General features: G+C 41.6%; 1 protein-coding gene across 1 annotated transcript; it reads right to left on the reverse strand.

Annotated features, from left to right (window-relative positions):
- Positions 1–2,085: 2,085 nt before the first annotated feature.
- Positions 2,086–19,378, reverse strand: rnf11b (ring finger protein 11b). The gene is made up of 4 exons (XM_080431370.1): positions 19,061–19,378; positions 18,301–18,720; positions 6,411–6,580; positions 2,086–5,558 (listed from the first exon to the last, which is right to left on the reverse strand). Exons 2-4 carry the CDS (start codon positions 18,424–18,426, stop codon positions 5,387–5,389), a joined length of 468 nt encoding a protein of 155 aa, XP_080287496.1. The 5' UTR covers positions 18,427–18,720; positions 19,061–19,378; the 3' UTR covers positions 2,086–5,386.
- Between the last annotated feature and the right edge of the window lie 4,805 nt (positions 19,379–24,183).

Consider the following 24,183-nt stretch of genomic DNA (forward strand, 5'->3'; position numbering starts at 1 on the left):
TCGATCAATCATGTACAAAGGATAAATACATTTATTGAAACACTCTTTATGATGGACAAAACCATAACTTGAAAAAAACCAAATTTTGGTTTTTTTCAAGTTATGGTTGCTTATATAGGGCTATGCACATGTGTCATGTGACACTGGCCAATCACAGTCCTGAATAGGCTGTGATTGGCCAATCACAGCGCAGGATAATTCTACTAATTTCCTGGGCCCAGATCACAGCGCAGGAAAATGTACATTTTTCCAAATCTCACTTATAGGGGCGGTTTCACCGCCCAAAAATTACACAGTTCAATAGCGTTCAATAGCGTTGATTTATTAAAAAAAAAAAAAAAAACAGAAAATGGAGTTAGTTGGTCCCGGCTGGACACTGACGATATGTTAATATGAAACGCTGTAGCTTCTTGAACAAAAGCCAAGAGAGGATAGCAATCAAAGATTGGCATAATGTGTTTTTTCCTTAACTGAAGGGTGAAGTGGGGGCTCTATAGATTAAGTACTGAAATGCCTAAAACACCATGTCCGGAGATTAAATGAGCATTTCACCCATTTTCAACCTTATCTTCATATAATTGGTCCTCACTAATGCTCATTATAAGTAACCTGACGCTTCCAGATCCAAAGAGCTTTCGTCACATTTGTTTCTCAGCTTATGCTGTCTTGAGAAACTAGTTACTCAATAGATACCGCCCCCATCTGGCAGAGTCAGGTTACATTATAAGATCATCGATGAGGATTACAAGCTAATAATATTAATATTAATAATATTCTCTTCCTGGAAAGTTGGCAATCTGAAATAAAAGCCATTGTTTTTGCATTAATAAAAATGTTCTTGTTTGAAATTACTGAACTTGCCTACCGATGATATCAGTGGTAGCAGGTTTCTGAACTGTCCACAGCCCTCCTCTCAGACATAGACGAGTAGAGACAGAAATGGTCACACTCACTCATCCCCTGGCCTAGGGGGCCATAGGGGTGTCATGGTGGATGCTTGGACAGTCAGGGATCTCCAGCGCTATCGATCTTCCGCTGTGCGTAGAAGGGTTTGGAAGCTGCAGCCAGTCCATTCCTTGATGTTGTCCATCCAGGACTTTCTCTGCCTGCCTCTTCTCCGCTTTCCCTCTACTGTCCCCTGTAAGATGGTCTTTGACAGGGACATGTGTCTTGTGACATGACCATACCAGGCCAGTTTACGACGTTTTACTGTTGAGAGTAGAAGCTCCTGTTCTCCATCATAGCTAGCTGCCTAACGAAATGAAACGTCATGATGGAAAAACAGAAATGGTGCCATCTTATGAGCATTAGTGTGAGTACCAAATTCCAATTATATAAAGATAGGATGAAAATGGGTGAATTTAAAGGATTTAACTTTAAGGACCACCCTTAAAGTTAAATCCTTTAAATTTACTGTGAAATAGACCAAATCATCTTTGGATCTATAGGATAAAGCAAGCTTAGAAAAAAAAATGATCAGAAACATTTGTGTTTAATGGTCTGTCTTCTTAACCATAGCTGCTGCAAAGCTAGATAGTATTAATATAACACAAATCCTAAATCTTTGACGTATACCATGTTAATGTCTATAATATCATATTCGTTCGCATTTGAGTACATGTAAAAAATAATAAATTGTAACTGAAAAAGTGCTTAAACATTTGTAATACTATTGAGTTTCACTCAAATTGTATGTATTCAGAGCAAGAAATAAATTGAGATTTGCCAACTTGCCAACATTCTAATGTATTTCAGTAGGCGTACTTTGATGTTGTGTAAAACAGACGAAGCAAAACCCACATTGTGGCTTTCTCTACTCTGAAAACATTTCCTTGAACTGCTTTGCAAAGTACCGTGACTTGTATTAGGAAGGGAAGACTTCCTGGTGACAGATCTATTTTGCATTACCGGATGATACTGTCTGCCACTCCCTGTGAAAGCTAACTGTAATTTACCAGAGCAAAAGATTTGACATTTACCACGAACCACTTAATGATTATAAAATAGTTTTAGATTCATTTATTCTCACCTCTACCTTTAGTTTAGAAACAATGCAGAGAGGGATGAGTGACTGTAACCACAATTGAGCACCAACCACTGAAAAAAAGACAACTGGCAAGAGATAACTGGCACCAACATATAATGTGGTTGCATTGTCTATTTATTATTTGCCTGTAGTACATATATGCATATATGTATGCTTACAAACAAGGACAATTCTAATTTCGCATCCATACACAAACAACCAAACTCTCTCACATGCACGCACACACACACACACACACACACACACCATACAAATATCAGTCAAACTTTGATGTTCAGTCCTGTAACTAAAGCAAAAATTCCATCATTTAGCAGAATTAATTTGTAATTTCTGTGATCCAAGACAAGGCAGTCTTGATTTGACTGCATGTCTTTACCATAGCTAGACAAGAGGTAAGGACAGACCTTGCCTTTGGGAGATGCTCCATTGTCAGTGAAAAGAAGGCTGTTATGTTATGTTGACAGTACCCAGAATGATTTTCCAGAAAATCTTCTGGTTACAGAGCTATAGCATATTCTATAAAAAGCTAATTTGGGTATAAAAGCTCAAACTAAATTGTGAGTCCACAACGCCAGCCCCATGTACCACATCAAAGGAGGTGTCTGAAATATATTTTTAAAATATTTTCATAATCATAGCTTGAAAGAGCATCATTCATGTTCACGAATCAACGATGACACCTGTGCATTTGGTATGAGTTGACATCCCCTTCAATGGTCTTTGGGGAATCATGGTAGAACATACAGAATCATAGTTTTACTGGCTCCGCACAGTTTCGAAATTTAAACTAGCCTTTATTAGGTCCCCGAAAATCTCCCCTATTCAACAAAGTGGTATTGTCCTGCCGTGGACCACAACTTCCTTCCAACTGCCACATGTTGTCAGTTGGCCTTACCACAGCATTGACATAAATTGCTGGAAACTCTCTATTAGATTCGCAGAGGACCAGACAGAAACACAGGCTTTTCAAACAATGCAGGTGAACTTTTTTTTTGTGACAGGGCTATTGTTTTCACTGTCATATCTAATGATTTCTGCACCCAGCTGACATTACTAACATGTCACATATTAACTCCCACTGCATTTATTTGAGCTATTGAGCCTGTTCTCCACACATTAGCAGCGAATAGCAACCCTCGCCCACATATGACCTAAGGCAATGGGGCTCCATCTTGACAAAGGAGATAAAAGCACAACATAAAAGGGAAGAGAAAAGTAAAGTGGAAAACCAAGGCAATTACTTACTGCCACTTGCACTTCCCACAAAACACATAATTGACCTAGCGTAATGCACATCTGCACCCCACTTTTGCAAAAACTACTAAAGGCATGGTTCCAAACTGTCAGATTTGTACTGTATGCTATTTTTGTTTGATATTTTTTTATTTTATCCACACTGTTGAGGCTCCAAGTACAAGAATTTCACTGAGAACAATGTTGCCACAGCTGTATTGTAAGTGCATTGTGACATTAAAAACCTTGAACCCTGTTCTTGATAAAGGGGAGCCAATTTTTGTCCTGGTTAGAGTAATACTAGATTTATACATTATGGTAAACAGAGGTTTGGGCTATAGTCACTTGTATAATTATTTGACCACAGGAAAACTTCAGTGATTGAAATGAATTATTGTAGAATCATTTTCAACTAATTAGAGCAATTAAATTCTACAGGCTCTCTAAACTGAGAGCATCTCGTCAACATAAGGTTATTAATTCAATGCACAATTTGCCTGCATTTCCGGTTGCTCACTCAGTCTAGCAGTTGAAAACTCATTTGAAACTCGTGCAACCTGTGGCTAGCCCATCTTGCCGTGTCATCACCAGCGATATCAATGTTTGTTTTAGAACTGGTTCCACGAATAAGCAAAGGTTCGACAACAGGATGCGATAGCGTACGACTAAAAACGGATTCCTTCCAATGAGAGGCGTTTCAAAGCCTTGTTCTCAGAATTACAAGGCTGTTTACATAGTTTACAGAACAGGGCTGGTGTTACATTTACAAAATATGAGGACGCTGCTCTTGGGATACTATGGCAAGCATCACTGAGGTTTGAAAAAACATCATATTGATAGTGTACAGTATGTGGGCAAAAACGAACGTCCACCACTTCAACATTAAGTATTGTATGCATAATATGCTGAACTCATCCTCGAATCCAATGAGGAAGTGCAAATATTTATCTTGATTTGTATGAAATACGTGTGCATCATTCAGATAGTAGACAATCTGTTAGCAGAACTCTTTGTGCTTTGGCCAATAATTTGCGGACTCACAGATGACCAACAAGTCATGAAAAACAGCGATAGCCTCATAGTACTAGTATGCCAGCTATACGTTACATTGGTGACTAAAACATACTTAAATTTGCCAGGACTTCCTTGTTTCTGTGTTGGTGAGGATTTAACAGAGCCCTTGTGCTGACTGACAGAACAGATGCAGAACATATTCCACAAAGCCACAAACAGTCAGTCAGTCAACCAACCAACCAACCATTAATGCATTTTGTTCTCACATATACACACGGACACATGTAGGCCTGTGTGAAGAATACAAGTGGAGGCCTATCTTATGTCTTAAAATCACATATTTTCCTCAGTCTTTCAGCAGATAGGATTCTGTAGCAGGCATCTGTATTAGGGTACAGATATCTATTGTCTGTTGTCCAACAGGGTTTGCCTCCCTCGCTCTTGCATTAGGAGAGATTGTTATGTCATGCTTCAGTGTCCCAAGAAGCACAAAGCACTTTCTGATGGCGGTGGCTAGAAGTCCATTGTCCAGCGTATTGCAGTCCGTCATAAGTCATAAGTCTGATCGCAAGGGAAGTGTGTGTGTGTGTGTGTGTGTGTGTGTGTCCGCACTAAAGTGTATAAATGAGGAAATTATGAAATTATTTCCGAGAATCAACGGTCATTTTCTGTACGTTCGTTTCCCCTCCTTCGAAGTCAATCCTCTCCTTCTGTCCTTTGTTGTTCTTTAAACCTCTGGACATTTAACACCCGGTCTCTTTGCCCCGCCACATTTATAACCCTCCCCCTTTACCCACAGACAACCCTGTCCAGCAGGACTACCACTGAGGACCAGAAACGAGTTCACTCGCGCACACACACACACACACACACACACACACACACACACACACACTCGCCATCATGCCATGTCAGCACTGCATTCCAAGTGCAATTTTGACTCCATTCCTCAGTCTGTGGGTTCAGAGAGTGGGCTAATTGGACAGTCAGGCAAAACTAGTTTTTTATTTTTTTACCACCCAAAGTGAAGGCTGTATATGTATGGGCATGTGCATGTAAATTGTCTGTATTCTGTGGGCATGTGTGTGTGAGTCAGTTGGTCTCGTAGGAGGAGAGGAGCGCCGCGTCCACGGGCTCCATGCAGGAGGGACACGTGAAGGACCTCATCAGCCAGTCGTCTATGCAATCCATGTGGTAGATGTGCATGCAGGGCAGGAACCTGATGGGGTCTCCGTACACAAAGTCCATCATACAGATAACGCACCTACACAGGGGAACACAGACATAATTATGGATACATTGTTGTTGTTGTTTTTATCAGGTTTAACTCTTCTGAAGATGTTGAATAACGAGATGACTTCCTGAGTTGGCAATGCAATCAGGACAACACACAAATGAAGGAGATTGGACTGAATCATCAACCAAAATTAAAACTAAATTAAAATATAAACCAAATTAAAATATAGCTAAATCAACTCGATGACATTTTTATTAAAAACAAATGGCGTACTGGGTTTTGTGATGTTGTACAGTAACAGTATATAGGCAGAACTGAAAATGTTTTGCGTTCATTTATGTGGCAAAAGAGTGACTTTGAGAGCTGTTTCACCGTATAATGTAAGGAGGAGATTATTTTTGGATTATCAATTTCTAATCAACGGCGCAAGAAATCTCACCAGTTGGACTAGTTACATCAGGACAAGGTAAGTACACAACCCAAACCTCTAACAAAGTGTACTTATGCTTAAAGGATTAGGCTACTGATGTTACAGCTGAGTCCCTATAGCAGAACCACAACTACAAAGAGACACTGTCCTATTTTCATCTCAACAGATTTTGAATATTCCCTTTACAACTTCTGTCAGAAATGCCCCTAATGTCTCACACTCCGTAGGAATTGTAGCTACTGTGCCACACGTAGTTTTGAAGAGAGTTGTGCTGATTATTTCTACACCAGAAATGTGGATAGACAAAAAAGTAGACAAAATGAAGAAAAATAAAATAAGACAAAATGAAAAATGGTTTGTACTTTGGAGAAATGCGGGATGGGCACACTAGTTTCCATCTGTAAGATATTATGTTTTAGGGAAGAGGGAATGGGTTCTGTCATACTCACTCTCTGATTTTCTTCTCAGAGCCGTCACGACCCGGGTCGTAGACCCCTTTGGGGAGGTGCTGGATGAGGCCGATGCGCTGGGCGATGCGGATCTGCTCCTCCTCGGTCAGCTGGGTGGCCAGACGGGTCTGGCTGGGCGTGGGGTGGTACACAGGCACATGGATCTGCTCCTGCACAAGAGGAAGTAGAGAGTTTTAACAAGCGTCTCGTGAACTTGGATCAAAGCAGTGTTCCTCCTTTGAAGGCAATATTATTGTATTTAATAATTTTATACTTTCAAAAAACAGTCCGAGCTTGTAGACCGCCAAATTTCGCTATTTTTCAACAGATTAATTTATACAGATGAATGAAAACGATTCCGATGATTATGCAAAATAATTGCGATTATCTCAATTAATGTATATCAGGTGATTATATAATTATTGTGACATGTCCAATTACAGTTTGGGTGCCATCTTTGTTTGAAAATCCAGTAATTAGTGATAAGCACTCCAGATTATGTTGAGTCAATTTTAATGGGCATGTGTGTATGGCATTGTATGACATTAGCCTTACACGCATGCTGGGCTTACTGGGCTCTGCATGAAACATCCATTGTGTTGCAATGAATTGATCGAACTTGCTTCTTAAAACATATTTCAAATGTGCTTCTTGACCAAAACCAATTCCTGTATGCACTACATTCTGAAAAATGTATTTTATGTAAAAAAGGGGCAGAACAAAACATGATAGAAAATTATACAACAAACAAACTGCATCAAGTGGCAAGCGGGAAACAACATTTTAGCATAAACCAATTAGGTTCCATAATTTTGCATATTTCAGTCTGGTACTGTACTTAACCCATTTAGGGCGGGAACCCCTATTTGTAACTAGACCAAATCACACAACCCGTTGTTGCTATGTACAGTATACAGCAACATATATTTTTTGTAATTTTTGAATAAATATTTGAAGTTTTTTCAGAAATGGGTTAAGAGACAATTGGAAATCCCCTGCATATTTTGTGTGCAAAGGGTTAGAAGAACAATAATAAGCCATGTTATATTTGGAGAACTTGCGAGAGTCAGCCCTCTCTCCACCAATACAAGAGTTTAGTGTTTTGAACTACAACAATTACTTGCCAGCATGAGCAGAAGAAACCTGAATCTAACATCAAACTTTCTCTCTTACTGTAAATGGGACAAAAGCAGACTAGCTTCAATACTGAGAAGGAGGATATAGTGAGCCATATCAAGAGTTCACCCCTGAAGAGGGCTTAGAGTGGATTGGTTAGAGTGAGGCTGGTTACACACTCAAACTACTCAGATGACTGTGAAACAATAACATATTTTGATCGGCATAGATATAATTATTATTTGTTATTTCAGAAGGAATTTGCCCCTGCAAAAGATGGTGTGTGGGACTAAAAGGCTTACAATGACTATCGTTTATTATGCATTGGCCAAAATAACATTTCTGCCCGTTTTCCAGAGATGTTATGAGCCAGTGGGTGGCAGTGTTTCCTTAAACACAACTAACAGTCAGCAGAACAGTACTCTACATTGGCTACTTCACTTCTACAGACAGACAGTACAACAGCTCATTGAAAATAGCAGCGAAGTTTGTCTATTAAGACAACATGGGTGAACAGTAATAATGATGCAAAAAAAGTGTTTCCAAACCACACTAAATATCTTTGCCAATCTACAAGCTCACAATGCCTCATGAGCTTGTAGATGTGCTTGTCAAATGTTAGCCCCAGAACAGGGACGCTAGGGTTCAAATTGTTAACTTAGTTCACATGAGCTGAGAAAAGCCCCTTTAGGTAACACCAACTGAGTCAAAAGACTCCCATCATGTTTGTCAGCAATGTCATTTTGAATGGAAGAGCACAGAACAGAATAGAGTGCTGAAAATGAAAAGCATTACAATCATAGTAACCAACCCAGTTTCAGTATCAGAGTGTATTGAGTCAGACAGAGACACAATATAAACTCACTGCACACAATAGTGTCCGTTCATAATATTGGCATGATTAACCCTACCTATACCAGTATAACATGTTCTACCTGGCTTCCTTTCTCTGTCGGTTTACAGGGACTTCAGCCAGGCACAATTTCAACAATTTCCCACTGTGGTGGTGATCGGATTTTTTTTATATCACTTGTCCTTGCATAAAGCTCAAATTGGCACAAACGGGAGAAAACTGCCCGCGGCTAGTGATTGGTCTGTGTGTGTGTGGAGGGGGGGGGGGGGGGGGGGAGTTTTCCAATGTAAAACGAGTCACTTCCTGACTTGTCTACGTAATTGAAATACGAGTCAAATAGGACCCTGGCCAGACTGAGTAGCGAAGTGAGAAAAAGACGAACGTAGCAAATCAGTCTCGATTCCAGGCTAGTAATCTAATGTGTTGTATGGATAGACCAACCAACCAACCAACTGACATTGCCATCATTAGAACCCCACTGCTAAAAAAAAAGTAGAAAAGATAAACAAAAAGTCTTTTGCACACCTAGTTCAGCTCAGGGACAGGTGCAAACCCAAGACCCTATTGGCCAAATGCCTCAACCACTAGCCACTTATTTTCACCTGGCACTGGAACTGAGACATTTCTCCAGGGAGAGAGTACGGTGCACGGAGGTTCATGCCATTTCTCCCAGTTCCACTCCCTGCGAAAACGACACCCTGACCAACCGGTCAATAGTGTGGTGACAAGGACTAAATTCTATGCCACCTTCCCACTCACAAATACTGCCAATGGTTTGTTTGCCCAGCCAAGCAGGAGGCACTGCTGCCGGGAATTGGTCCCAGGTCTCTGCAGCGAGGCAAGCGTTTTCCCTCTACGCCACCCGGACGTCCCAGCCGGTCGTTGTTGATGTAATATGCTACTGAATGAATCTCAAAATGACCAACACATTATGAAATCAGTTAGATAAGTGCTGTTGTTTTCTAATCACTCAGCAGCACAAACAGCAGCGCTTACCATTTATGTTGGTAGGCACTAGGCAGGCATTTTTGTAGGCACTAGGCAGGCATAGCCATTTGTGAGCTGAAGAGCACATGGTTATATAAATCATTTTGAACTTGAAGTTCTTTTTGTTTCCCATTTTCAATAAAGCTATGCTTGTCAAGCAATTTGACGTTTCCATTTGACAGCAGTACTGCAGTACTAGTACTTGCAGCTCATATACACACAAAAACAGGTGCCAAGGCTAGCTAGCAGCCAGGTACTTCAGCAGTACAGCATTCAAAGCCATGACTCAGCATGGTTTTAGTAGCTGAGGCTTTGTCACGGCCGCCCTCTGTTCCTGTCCCCAGTCTGCTATTCTCCTGACAGCCGTGCCACTCGTCTGTGTCAAAAACAGACAGCAGCCATCAACGAGGCCAGGGAATAAAAGCTATGGTAGCAGCTGTAGCTTGTGTGTTTGTGTTGGTGGGGACAACAGTGCTGCAGTCAGCAGCGCGTTTCTGTTAACTTGTCATAATGACTCTCTCTCTCTCTCTCTCTCTCTCCATGCATGCATGCATGCACGATGTCAGCTGGGCTGAAACAACTGTTCCATTACATGACCGTAGGTTGACTAGAACAAGAGCACAGAGAAAGAGAGAGAGAGACAGAAGAGGGGTGACAGTGACGGAAGAAGAGATGCATGGTGTCAGCTGGTCTGAGACAATTCTTCCATTGGATGAACTTAGGTTGACAAGTACAAGAACACAGAGAAAGAGAGAGAGACATTACTGAGGAGGGACATAGTTGAGCTATCTCTCATCTAACACCTAGTGAACACTAAGTGAAGGAAATGCAGAGAAAGGAGTCGGGAAGTGATAAAAGATAGACAGGGGCACTCTCAACCCACAAGTTCAATACCGGCATGCAGTAGCTCTGGTCCCCACCCAGACACGCATACTTGGTATACCGACACACTGCCACTCACTCTTCCACCTCAGTCAGTCAGTCAGTCAGTCAGACAGACACCTAATTATCTGCAGCAGTCCTTGTATTGTCAGTGCTGATAAGGGCATGTCAGATAGAGAAAATCCAATATCTCAGATATCCCCTCTGTCTTTCTGCTTTATGGGCATCCCATTTTAAAACAACAGCTGATCAAGGAGCTGCCCTGCGGCACGGAAACGCTTTTACAACAAAATGTGTAAACAACCCTAGTGTGTGTGTGTGTGTGTGTGTGTGTGTGTGTGTGTGTGTGTGTGTGTGTGTGTGTGTGTGTATGTCTGGTATCAGCTGTTGAAGCCCCAGTCCTACGAATAATGAGGAAGGAACCCGTCCAAAGTCGTTTAAATTAACAACTCAGTCTCTAGGCTTATGTGACAGGTAAGTGTTCACAAATCGTACATTTTAATTTGCCATAATCATTATTGTGACCTAATTGGTGGCAGCAGTCAATGCTGTGCAACCTAAGCAGCATTGATGTGCGCTTATAGGAAACAACACCAGAAACTGAAGAGCTTGCAGGATCTGAAATCTTAACCCTCGGCCTAAGGCCTCACACAGTAACTGAACCCTCCAACGTGACCTGCAGACACCTGCACACAATGCCGAGTGCACAGCTGAACATGCACTCAGCATAGATCACGCATTAACATACAGTCATAAAAAGGCAACAATCGGGAGAGAGAGGATGGACATTAGCATCACAGGAAGTGTTTGTTGATGTGATCTCAGGAAGGGATGACGGTGAAGTTAACAGCATGTGTGCATCACATTATTTCATCAATCCGGTAAAAGCAGGAAGTCAATGCTACAGACAGTTTCTCTGCAGGCTCAGTATACTTAGCCCCATCGAGAATGTACAGTACACCTATTAACCCTTTAACGTGTGTAAAAACATGCACACACACACACAAAATAATCTACATTCCGACACAGACTGGTGCATACTTGAAGAGGAAATATGAGGTCCTGGCTGAGAGCGTGAGAGGTAGAAAAGCAAAATAAGTGCATGCTGACGTAAAACCAACGAGAAACCCAACCACCAACAGCCTAGTTGTTTACCTAGTGGTCAACACCAAACAGGAAAACATGCAAGTAGTGACAAGCCAATGAAAATGAGTGACAGGGTAATGACTCTCTGCAGGTCTGCAGCACAAACCTCAAAGAGCCCTTCATTGATACTTGATCCTTTGGCCAACATAAAGATCCTCTGACTCCTCTGACATCACTGGGGTAAATCGTTTTGAATCACCCCTGTTTGAGCCTTCAGGAAGAGCACACGCTCTGTGGCAAATGTGACTGACCTGCAGTACAATGCAGGTCAGTCACCCAGGCCCTCCGCCTCCAGGCCATAACAGAGGGTAGGCTCATTTGTAATTATAGTTTTGCATTGTGGATGAACAACCCTACCTTGCATGGCTAAAAGGGGAACTCATCTAATCTCAATGACTAGGAGTAGTAGTTTTTTTTTTTTTTTTTGGGTTGTTTCAAATATTTTTTATTGTGAAGCACAGGATAGGATTATACATTTCTGTTCATATACATGGCTTGCTTCCTTTTTTTCTAAAAACAAACAGACACATACACAAAATAGACGACTAGGAGTAGTTTAATCCAAGTCTCCTGTCTGACACGTTACTGGTATCTGAACAAAATGAGGTTGTCCTCTCATCGTGCCCTCACCTCCCACCGCAGAAAAAGCTGGGAGGCCGACTACCTGCAAGGAGGTGGCCATGATAATAGCAGCATCTACATACACATATTAAATTAAAAAGTATGTCATTTTCAGAACCTCAATGTGTATATGTTACAGGGAAATTGGCATTCCAGGGAAATTGAAAAAGGAGCGCTCGTTTTTACCACCCACCCAGGCAATTCTGTAGAGCCAACACTAGAGGGAGCCACGAATGCAAGCCACGAGGCTTCCCAACCACAGTGCACTAACATATATGGCCCCGACCACACACACACACACACACGCACGCGCACTCATGCTTTCAATTTGGTTTATTGAAAGCATGACTGTTAAGATAATTTTATTGTGTTCTGGCTTTTAACATTTGTTTTAGTTTATCCCTGACACACACACACACACGCGCACACACACACACACACACACACACACACACACACACACACACACACACACACACACGGATACTAATCCATGAAAAGATCTATTCTGTCCCTATCGGTTTACAACTCGGACGGCGCCGATTCGACTAGCAGCCCATCGGCCGGTCGGCGAGGGCACTCGCGCCTCCTCGGCCTCAAGCTCTGCTGAGTCGGCGCGCCTCCATCATGGACAATAACTATTATCACGTGTGCATGCGAACGCGTGTTCAGCGTTCCCCTAGCGTAGCTTCCTGGTTGCTATGTGGGGGGGAAGCAGGGAACAACAAAAGCCAGATCCGCCTCGCATCAAAGCCCCGCCTCGCGGCGCCATCTCCTCCTCCTCCTCCTCCTCATCACGCCACCTCGCATTAAAGCCCCGGCTCGTGGCGCCGCGTCCTCCTCCTACTCCTCCTCCTCCTCGCGTAAAAAACCTGTCTCGAAAAGCCCCGCCTCGCCCCGAAGCCCTGCGCCTAAAAACGAGCGCTCCGTTTTCAATTTCCCTGGAATGCCAATTTCCCTGTGACATATACATTGGGACAAGTTCACATGTTTTGGGTTTCAACACAACAAAGGTTTAGCACCAACGTGTTCTCAAAGCAAGGGCTGCTTTGACATGGATTGTGCTGTGTTGTGTGTGTGTGTGTGGGGGGTAGGGTTGGCCAACCGATAACCGTTAACCGTTAAGAAATTGGCCGTCGGTTAACACTAACGGTTAATGGTTAACCGTTGGGTAAAAAAAAATTCTAATTGTTTTTTGGCCAAGTCTACACCTGCAACCACACGTAACTTCCACTTTATTCTTCTTCTTCCTTGTCTTTGTATTGGTATTGTTAGTGTTGGAGTGCCTCAGTGCGGCTGCAGAGTTCATGTGCAACCTCTTCCAGAGAGAGATAGAGACACTAGAAACACAAAACAAACTGTGTAGACTTACCTTACCTTTGAAATAAAATGTATTTTGGCCATTTCTTAACGGTTATCGATTAATTAACCGTTAAGGCCTAACGGTAACCGGTTAACAAAATGTCTCCATTTGGCCATCCCTAGTGGGGGGGATGTCATCACATGATTCTGCTCGCCAATATGTAATATATTTTCTTTCCACTATGCATTGCTCTGAACCAATGGCATCTCTCCCACTCCCTTTTTATTATCGTTAGATATGCCACTACTAGGCTTCCATACTCTTGTTTTTTCCATTTGCTACCTCCTCAACTTATGTTTCCATTTCACAATCTGTTAAGTTACATTTTACCTACATTCATGTACAGTATAATGGTGGTTCTTGAAAAACATGCTTTTCAGTATGAATTAGTCTTGGAAATCTGTTTAGGGTATTAACCATGGTATTGGTATTAACTGGTGAATTGTGGGAGATTTTCTATTCATTAAGGGTAAAAATGGGAGTGGATACACACGTTCACATGCGCTTTATTCCTTTCCAGTCACACTGTGATGTGTGATGAAAAACAGGTGTATGTGTTTTTTCACAAATCTGAAGGAGAGAAAATGCAACTTTGTGCACACATCGATTTAGCGTGAACGCCTCATCCCTTTTTCAAAATGCACTCTCAGCCGTTCAGAAATTCACTCTCGTCTTTCATCTCTACCTCTCACTCCCCTCTGTTCCCTCTCGCCTCCCCCTCCCCAAACTTGACAGCTCATTAGAAAGCACCTCTAAAGAAAACCTTCTCCCCTCAGTTCTTCTTACTGAGCTGGCTGGGCTCAAAGCAAAGTGCTGACAGCAACTGGCACAGCAGTGTGCTTTGGTGATGGTCTCTCCACCACCACACACCCTTGTGAATGTTTTTGTGTATCCCTCAGGACACCAAACACCTCTGAAGGATCATTTAATCTCGACTTTGGCCAGGGCAGCGGGTGATGCTTTGCTGAGTCTTGGAAGTTGGATCATTCTCTAGTACCCCCCTCGTTCCTCACAAATACTGAGTTGTCAGCAATGCTGAAAAGGGGAGAAACGGTGTGCGAGCGAAGTGGGTGCACAATACATATCAAGTACATGCACACAAAAAAAAAAGCAGTGAGGGTCTTTTCATGTCGGCAACGTGTTTCAGTCAAAGATCTCAAGTCATAAAGCAGGCTGACAGCAGGCTTTGTGGCACACTGAATGTGATCAATACACTCCTGTCACTGCTCCCATCTCTGACAGGGATGGGGGGCATTTGTAGCTACACCATGGGGGCTACAACACACATACAGTACACTCAAACACGCAGGGGTGCCTTATCTCTTGTAAGCCAGTCCCACAGTGATGAGTCAGCACTTCTCTTGCTTTCCAAATCACCACACAAGTGTGTAGGTCTGTAAGCAACATTCACACAAACATCCATTCCAGTCCACTCAGACACATGGGCAGATGGCGTACAGTATGTGAGTGTGCACACCACACGCACCGACTGCTCTCGCAGTCACATTAGAACCAAACTAAAACTGCATTGCATTTTCCTCCTCTTCTTTCAAGCCTTCCGAGGTGACACACCGATTTGAAAACATTTTGGCAAGCCAATTAATGGTCTGCTAGCCTAAGTGGTGGGCTCATATACATCTGACCTCAATCCACTTAGCCCACACACATCCATTCATCAAACAGTTTGGCCAATAATATGCATACTTTCAGGACATTCTGGTCCCGTACAGTCCCATATATGTTGGAACTATGACTCAAAAACACAAGCCTCTTAGTGCAGAAAGCCTCTCTGGGCACTGTTTCTTTTCAGCCAGGATATTACACAATGGCACCGGCACACACACAAGCCCCAAAACAGGCGAAGAGGAGCTCAGACCCAGATGGTGGAATTCCACTTCCCCTGATTCACCCCAGCCTCATAGAATCCCAGGAAACAGTCTGATAGGAGTCAGACTGACAGACAGGTTCAAGCCGGAATAGATTCTGAAACATAAGGTTGATTATAATGCATTGTGGCGGCGTGTGTACATGAGCTCCAATTCAATGCCAGGCTGATCTATTGTTCAATTGGTATGTCTGTCTACTCCATTTCTGGACCAGCTGGATATTTCAGTCTAAAACTGCGTCATGTGTATTCTGGCATCCAATATACAGAATACACTCAGACTAAAATTGGCCTGAGTTGAGCCTCCCCCACCAACAAAAAAGGTGTCCTGTGTCCTAGGCTGTCACGATCATATTTAACTTGACGCTTGATTTAAACTTAATCCCAAAAATAAATAATGATTTAATTATGTTAACATTGAAACAGATAAAATACAATTACATTTCTGTGGCTTTTAAGCTTCGTAAACAAAAATTACACAGGGGAGGGCATATATGACAAATAACTTAGATATACAAAGAAATGACCGACAAGGACCCGTACCAAATAATAATCAAAATACATAATGTACCATGGCCAAAATAGGCCATATTTAATCATTTTATAATATATAAAAAAAATTATAGCAGAAATAGCCGATCTACAAGCTCACAACGTGATGCATAGAAACGATTATGCAAAAATAAACGCGGTCATCTCAAATAATTGCGATCAAGCGATTATGTAATAATTGTGACAGGCCTAGTTCTAAGCTGGGGTTTGAATGCTAAAGGTGCTGACCACTGCGGTCACTAACCCAACAAACTGGAGAGGATTTAAGGCCCAGCTGGTCTGAAAGAGCCCTTTATGAACACAAAACTGATTGTTTCAACCGCTTCAACAGAAATCCTGCAATTTTCTGTCAGTGCAAACAAGTTATGACTTTCTGAATATAGTGGAAAGCTTAGTCAGGGTTCTTCTGAAGAATCTAAGCTGTGGCTTAAGCAGGGTTAGGTCTAAGTGCGTCAACATTTATCTTTCTATCTTCCCTCTATCTCACAAGGGGCTGACTGGCTTGGCCTAATTACATACTGATGGCGTGCCAGACATGACATACTCTGGGCAAGTCCTGGAAGTGAATGCATTACAAGGACTTCTGGCCCCAGTTCAGCTATTATCTTAACCTTTTATTCTGACAATCATTGATAATGATAACAATGAAGTTGAAAATGGCCAATAACCATGACCTGCAGATTTATGTGACCAGGAAATGTTCTACAGTAACCTTAAAATACCATTGGTCTGATTTAGTAGGTAAGTAAGTAATAGGTTAAAGTAAACAAATAACCAATTGACAGAATAATAAACAATTAAATGAACATTTTAGTAACCACATTTATCTGTGTAGTATAACAAGTGTAAATGTACAACTTCAGAGGCTCGTTATTTACTGGTTTCATATCAGGCCTTCAAAAATTAGCAAAACTTTTGCATAGATTCAGGCCACATCTTTTAAATAAAATACCATAAAGACAACTCTAAAGAAAAATTTCTGAGCACAACGTGCTGTTCACACATGATGGTCAGTGAATCTGCTAGACTTAGAGAAGGCTACTGGAGAAGACTACTCGTTTGTAAAAGTCAGCCTATCTGACATTTACAGTAGAAGTAGCCTTCTCCAATCAGCCATAGACGAGTTCTCATGCTACACTGACATGTAGTCGCTTTCAGTTTCCCATGCTCTAAAAACCTGTATCTTAAAATCTACAGATAATGCTTAGCTTGGCCCAGAGACATGTAAACTCCCCTTATGCAAGCGACTTCTTAAAACAGGAGGGGGGGGGGAACAAACAGAGGCTATATGGCATGGTTAACCATACATCATATATAATGGTATAATATTTATGGCCTTGTCATCTGTGGATGATCTAATTCTGGAACTAAAAACATCAGACAAACAAACAAGAGCTGTTGCCCCAGGGAGAATGATGAAGCAAACAGCTGATAAAGTTGTGACTGTCATTCCTCAAAACGGCCCTTTAAAAACAGAGAACTGTGGTGGGGCTTGTTTTATTGACTAGGGCCTAGGCATTAGGCAAATACCAGACTCTGTCCCAAGTCAGTATAATTATGTGTGTACAGCACTTGGGCCAAAAAAAACAAACAGCAGATTCACTTTGCAGAGTGAAGACTGAACACACTAAATGATTAGCTTTACTTATAGTCCCATTACATCAATGAAGGATTAATCATGTTATGACTGTGGTAAGTGGACACACTCAGACAGAACAAAGTCGATTAGTGTCAAAGCAAGTGGGAGACAACAGGATCATGGGCTGTTTTTTTATTTATTTTATTGGACTGTATTGTTGTATGTTGGACTGTATGTTAAACAGTACAGTGTGATATCTTATCGGGTCAGTTAAGCATGGCTGTCTGTCTTCTCACCTCAAGAGGTGAGGCGATTACCAACAGATATGTGAGCTGGATTAAGACCTACCACAAGCTATACCAAATCGGATACAGGATAGGTGGGCACTGTAGGGACATCTGGGCACCTCGATTAAATCCTCCATAATTCATTTTGTCCAAAATGTAAAAAAAAAAAAAGTATATTTGAAAAGAAAAGGTCTTAAGTAAGTAAAGTATACATGATGTGAACATTACATCATTATCAGACTTAATTTTATCCTTCAACTTCTTGTTTATGCCCCAAAATGACTGGATATACAGGTTTTGTAGCAATTGTAGAAATATTAGACCTTAATTGTCGAATGTTTAAGCATGTTCTAATCACGTATACTTTACAAAAAAACCTTTTCCAATTTTTTTTTTCTTTTACATTTTGGACAAAATAGCCAATTTTACATCGAGGTGCCCAGATGTCCCTAGTGTCCACCTATCCTGTTACCTACCAAATCAAATGAGCCTAGTGTCTCTAAGGTTTATCGATTTATAACTCTGAAATGTAACAAAATAAGACATAAGGGTCCATTAGGTCACATTTTGTACACCATCAGAGTTACATTAACACACGTAGTTGACCAAAGTTACCTACCTGGTAAGGGGGCGGTGGCTCCAGGTCGGGGTCCCCGGGGTCCCCGTAGCTGCTGGCCCGATCCGACTGGGACTCGTGAAGCAAAGAGATATCATCGGAGGTGGGAGATTTCAGACAGTTTCCCATCTTTCTCCTCCTGTCCTCTGGCTTCAAACTCTTCTCTTCGAGCTCGCTCTCCCCGCCGATGTCTACTTTCCAATAGAAGTATTAGATTCTACAGCTACGGGCCACTTATTTCACTGATCTTTCAGTGAATGTGCACGATGATGAATGATGATGATGCCAAGATAATAATCTATTGTGTTTTCCTTTTTCCATCCATCCACCCACGGCGACAGTCCTCTCCCTCCCAGCCAGAGCTTCAGGTTCAGTTCAACACCAGTGTTGCCATGTTTTGTGAGAGAAACAAGCAACCAGGTTCTAGGAAAACAAGCCCAAAAATAAGCAACTTATTAAGGCCACATCGTGAGCACTTTTAAACCTCTTATATGCATCGGCTATTTGAAAATATACGATTTACAAGCTTGTAAATCGTCTATTTTCAAAAACTCTTGCAATAAAATGAGAAATATTTGGATTCATTCATTCAACATTCTAACAACACAAATGCTCCCCCTGGCCTGGGCACACAAACATTTTCATGAAGACATTTGAGAACCACTGGTTTAAATAATTACAACATTTGGAGGAAAAGCCTATAAATAAGCAAGTACACTTTAGAAACAAGCCCAAAAACAACCAATATTTACAAGCAACTTACCAGAAAAACAAGCCCATAGTCGCTTATAATAAGCCGACATGGCAACGCTGTTCAACACAAACAAAACATCCTCCCAGCTACTAGCTGCACAAAGAGCTAGGCTGCTAACACTGGCTAGCATCCGTGGAACATTTATACTCGCACGTCGTTCAAACGACAACCGACACGAGTGTGCAAAAACCTATGTCCCTTGAGGCGGTAAAGTGGCGAAAATATATATGTTTCTCACTTGAAATGACAATAGTAATTGTCGTTTTAATTTTATTATTGAAGAAGAGAAGACCCCCCTGGCAGGGACTTTCCAACCTCCCGAGGAACGACGGAGGCTGGCAGTGTTGCCAGGTTTTGTGAGAGAGACAAGCAACGAGGTCTATGAAAACAAGCCCAAAATAAGCGACTATAGGCCACATGAGCACTTTAAACCTATATACGTTGGCTATTTGAAAATAGCCAATCTGCAAGCTCACAACGCGTCGCAACCCGCAACTAAACTACCCATATTATTTACAAGTAACTTTACAGAAAAACAAGCCCAGTCACTTATAATAAGCCGACATGGCAACACTGTGATGTAGCAACACGAAACCCCGCCCACTGTCACGCAGACCAATCGCATTTCTTCATCACAAGGAAGCCCTCGTGGAGCAACCAATCACGTCGCTGCTCACATTGTCGCTTGGTAAAAAACATAAACAGAGCTACGACCAAGCAATGTATATTTGGAACTGTCTATTAATTCCACTGACTGATAGTGGTTGATTGATTGATTGATTGAAATTTTTATTAGGCAAAAGAATGTAAAACAACACAGTTACATTTATAATGCTTTTGTCTAAAAGGTCCGGCCAAAAAAGTCCTTGCGGACTTGTTTCCGTTGGGGTCCTTGAGTTAATTTCATAGACATATATAGTAGCAACCAAACAGTTCAAAAATCAACAAGAAAATACAGATAATACAGAAAAAGTACCACTATGTACAAAAAAAGCATTTAAAAATATATGTACAAAAAGAAAAGGGGGGGGGGAAGCATGGAAAAATAAAAAATTATATACAAATAAAGCATGAGGAAATACAAAATATGTACAAAAAGAGGAGGGGGGGGGGGTCGTCTGTCTACAGGGAAACTGGTACTAGCTCCTCTTTCGGCCTCCAGAAAGATGGGTTTTTAGGGCAGTTTTGAATGAGCCCAGCGAACTGCATTTTTTGAGGGATGGGGTTAGACTATTCCATTCCTTGGTGGCTGTGCTATAGAAGGAGAATTTGCCCATGTTTGTTTTATGGGTGGGTGGTACCAGATTGTTGTTTACGCTCCCTCTAGTTTCGTGGCTGTGGGTGTCACTAACTTTTTCGAGGTATTTATACAGATATGCGGGTATAGGGGGCATATCGGGCAAATCTGCATTTACAATTTTGAAGACCAGACCCATTTTTAGTTGTTTAACCCTGTCTTCCACCCTGAGCCAGCCTAGGCTGGCAAAGTGAATGGGAGAGAGGTGGGTCATGGGCCCCAGTCCGAGAAGTAGTCGGATCAGTTTGTTTTGGGAGGTTTGAAGCTTAGTCTGCAGTGACACTGAGGTGTTGGAGTACCAAGAGGAGCTAGCATAGTCAAAAAGGGGCTGAATCAGGGCCCCTGAGAGGGTCCTGAGGGCCTGAGGGTTGACAAAAGAGGAAACTCTGCCCATAAATCTGGTTCTCTGGTTTACTCCTTTGACCACCTTTGTTGCCATGCTTTCACCTGACAGGTATTTGTCCAGAATACATCCCAAATAGGTAATCTCTTCTTTGCTAGTGATGATTGTGTCATCGACTTTGACCTTGAAGTCATTTACCTTCATTTTACTGAGGGAATGTTTGGTCCCAAATAGGATGGATTCAGTTTTCCCAAGGTGTAGAGACAGTTTGTTATCGGTAAGCCAGGTACGGATTTTTGAGAGTTCAGAGCTGAGAGCTTCCTCAACTTGCAACTTGTCCTCACCCGAGATCAGGAGTGCCGAGTCATCAGCGAACAGGAACAGTTTGCAGTTACAGGCAGCATTCATGTCGTTAATGTATAGAAGGAACAGTAACGGCCCTAGAATGCTGCCTTGAGGAACCCCGCAGCTCACCGGGAGGGATGAGGACATGGTTCCGTTGATGTCAACCACTTGTTCTCTACCCTCCAAGTAAGATCTCATCCAATTTAGTGATGTGCAATCAAAACCAATCGCCCTCAGCTTATCAAGTAGAATTGCGTGGTTTACAGTGTCAAACGCCTTTTGGAGGTCCAGCATGACCATGCCACAGTATTTGCCCGAGTCTACCTCACGTTTGATGTAGTCGGTCAAATATAGTAGGCATGTGTCAGTGGAGTGGGATGTTCTGAAGCCTGATTGGAATTCAAACAACAGTTTACGCTCGCTGAGGTAGCTGTTGATTTGTTCTTGGATTGATCGCTCTATAACCTTTGAGATGGAACAAAGGATGGAAACAGGCCTATAGTTGCCAGGATCTAGTTTGCTTCCTTTTTTAAATAGAGGGATTACTCTTGCCAACTTGAATTCTTGTGGGACGTGACACTGACTGATGGATAAGTTTGTAATGTGGGCTACTATGGGAGCAATGGAGACCGCTGCGTCTCTGAGGAATCTGGTGGGGATGTTGTCAAGGCCGGTGGCCTTGTTTGGCTGTAGGGCGAGGAGTTTGTTTTGCACATCAACAGTCAATACAGGTTTGAAAAAGAAGGAATCTTTTTTAGCCCCTAGTTTCTCATAGTGAGCTTGAATGTGGTCGGGGCCATACAGACCTGAATGCTGAGGGAGTTTGCTTACCAACTGGGTTGCAACTGTGGTGAAGAAACTGTTAAAACAGTCCGCTACCAATTGCTTGTCGGTAGTGAGCGAGCCACTTGAAATAATGCAAATGTTTGTAGATTTAGTCTGAATCTTTCCGTTGCAGCCTAATTGTTTTAGTGCCTCCCACAGTTTTTGTGGGTGGCTTTTGTTTGCCTCTATGTTCTCATTTAAGAAATTCTTTTTGGCATTTCTGATCAATTTAGTAACTACATTTCGTAGATTTCTGCACTTTTCAAGTAGCTGCTCACTTTTGTTTTTCCTGAGCTCGGAGTAGCTTTTGTTCCTGAGTTTGATGGCATTCAAAATGTCACCCTTCATCCAAGGTTCTGTGCTAGCTTTGACCCTCACCACCTTTGTGGGTGCGATGTTATCAAGTACACACAAAAAAGCTTTTTTGAAACAGGACCAGGACTCCTCCACAGAGGTGCAATTTAGGACATGGGACCAGTCCATTTTTCCAAGAGCTGTTGTTAGAAGATCACTTGAGTAGTGTTTCATAGACCTGCAGCTGATCGTCCTGTGACAATAAGCTCCAGGTCCGTGAATCTTCCGTGTGCAGAAAATGATATTGTGATCACTTAAGCTACACTCAATCACTCCACTCTTGGAAATTCTGGATTGGTCCGTTGTCAACACTAGGTCTATGATTGATTGAGAAGCAATGCCTACCCTTGTAAAATGCTTTATCAGCTGGGTAAAGCTGTGCAGGTCACAGAACTTTCTGAGGGACTTAAAGGTAGCTGAGTCTTTCTTCAGAACACAGGTGTTAAAGTCACCAATTAAAACCGTCTCAGAGTTTCCTAAACCCGCCACATGATCCTCAATCAAGTCATAAAAAGCATTTTGATCTGGGGGTCTGTAGATGGCGCCAATTATCAGTGGTTTTGCATGTGGGTATAAAATTTTGACCCAGACCGATTCAGTGGGGTTGTTATCCATATCTGGGATCACATCGTAAATAATGTCTGATCTCACATAGATGCAAACCCCACCCCCAGAGAGATTTCTGTCTTTTCTGATGACATTGTAGCCCTTTATTTCAATCTCTAAAAAAAGTTGAAAGAGTAAACAAATGTTTTACTTAAGTACAAGTATAGATACTGCAATGTAGAAATTCTCTGTTACAAGTAAACGTTCAGAATTCAAAATGTACTACCAAAAGTAGAAACTACTCATTATGCAGAATGTCCCATTTCACAAGTTTTCAAATGTATAAATTGTATACAAATCTTTGCAAATGTATATAGGGCTGAAGTGATTAATGTATGTTTTGTAATAACAATCAAAATATACAAAGTAACTAGTAACTAAAGTTGTCAAATAATTGTAGTGCAGTAAAAGCCATAGTGCTTTCTTGGGTTTAAAATCCTTTTAACAGACCATGTATGGTGGAGTAGAAGTAAAAGTACTGAAAATTGGCAATACTCCAGTAAAGTAAAAGTACTTCAAAATTGTATTTTAAAGTACAGTACTTGAGTAAATGTACTTAGTTACTTTCCACCACTGGTGACTGATAGGCCTCTATTATCATCAACTATGGTGGAATAATCAATAACATATCATGACATATTGTTCTTTCGGTATTATTTTAACCTTGTTTAAATTGTTCCTGGTTGCACTGTGTGAAATCACTCTAGTGTTTTCCTCCAGTGAACTGTGATAAGAACTTACAGTACAAAAGAGAAGCATAATAGGCCTATCTCTGCCAATGTATATACTGTAAACATAATGACGTTGTAGTTAAAAATGTACATTTTGTGCGACCAGGTGTGTGGTGGTGAAAATGATACTGTAGGTCGGAAACAACACAAACAACACAAGAGGGATGAATTGGAATTTGATTACTTAATCTTAAATTACAAAATACACAATCATTCAATATGTACAGGTATGTCATTCTGCTCAGTGGTAGCCGTAGACCCGTAGACATAGAATAGAATACATCCACCGTAAACATCACAGTGCCACTACATTTGATTGGAATTTCTTTATATCAGTAAAAGAAAAACAAAACAAAAGCTGAATAGAATATCATCTGAAAATATTTGATTTGCCAATTTTCCAGATCGCTGATTATGTAAAGCACACATTTCCTCCACCATTTACAATAAAATACTACATTGACTCTCAGTCAATCTCTTCATTCCCAAGCCTTACTCTAGTCATGAATAAATCACCAGCGCTCTAAATCAAACATTTGAGACACGATCTTGGATCTTGGATTTCAGATACTGCTGCTGCACGGACACCCAACAGTAAATAACCTAACAAACAACAAAAGGCAATCCCATT

This window comes from Gymnoscopelus braueri (genome assembly GCF_963280865.1).
Source record: "Gymnoscopelus braueri genome assembly, chromosome: 6".
Lineage (NCBI taxonomy): Eukaryota > Metazoa > Chordata > Actinopteri > Myctophiformes > Myctophidae > Gymnoscopelus > Gymnoscopelus braueri.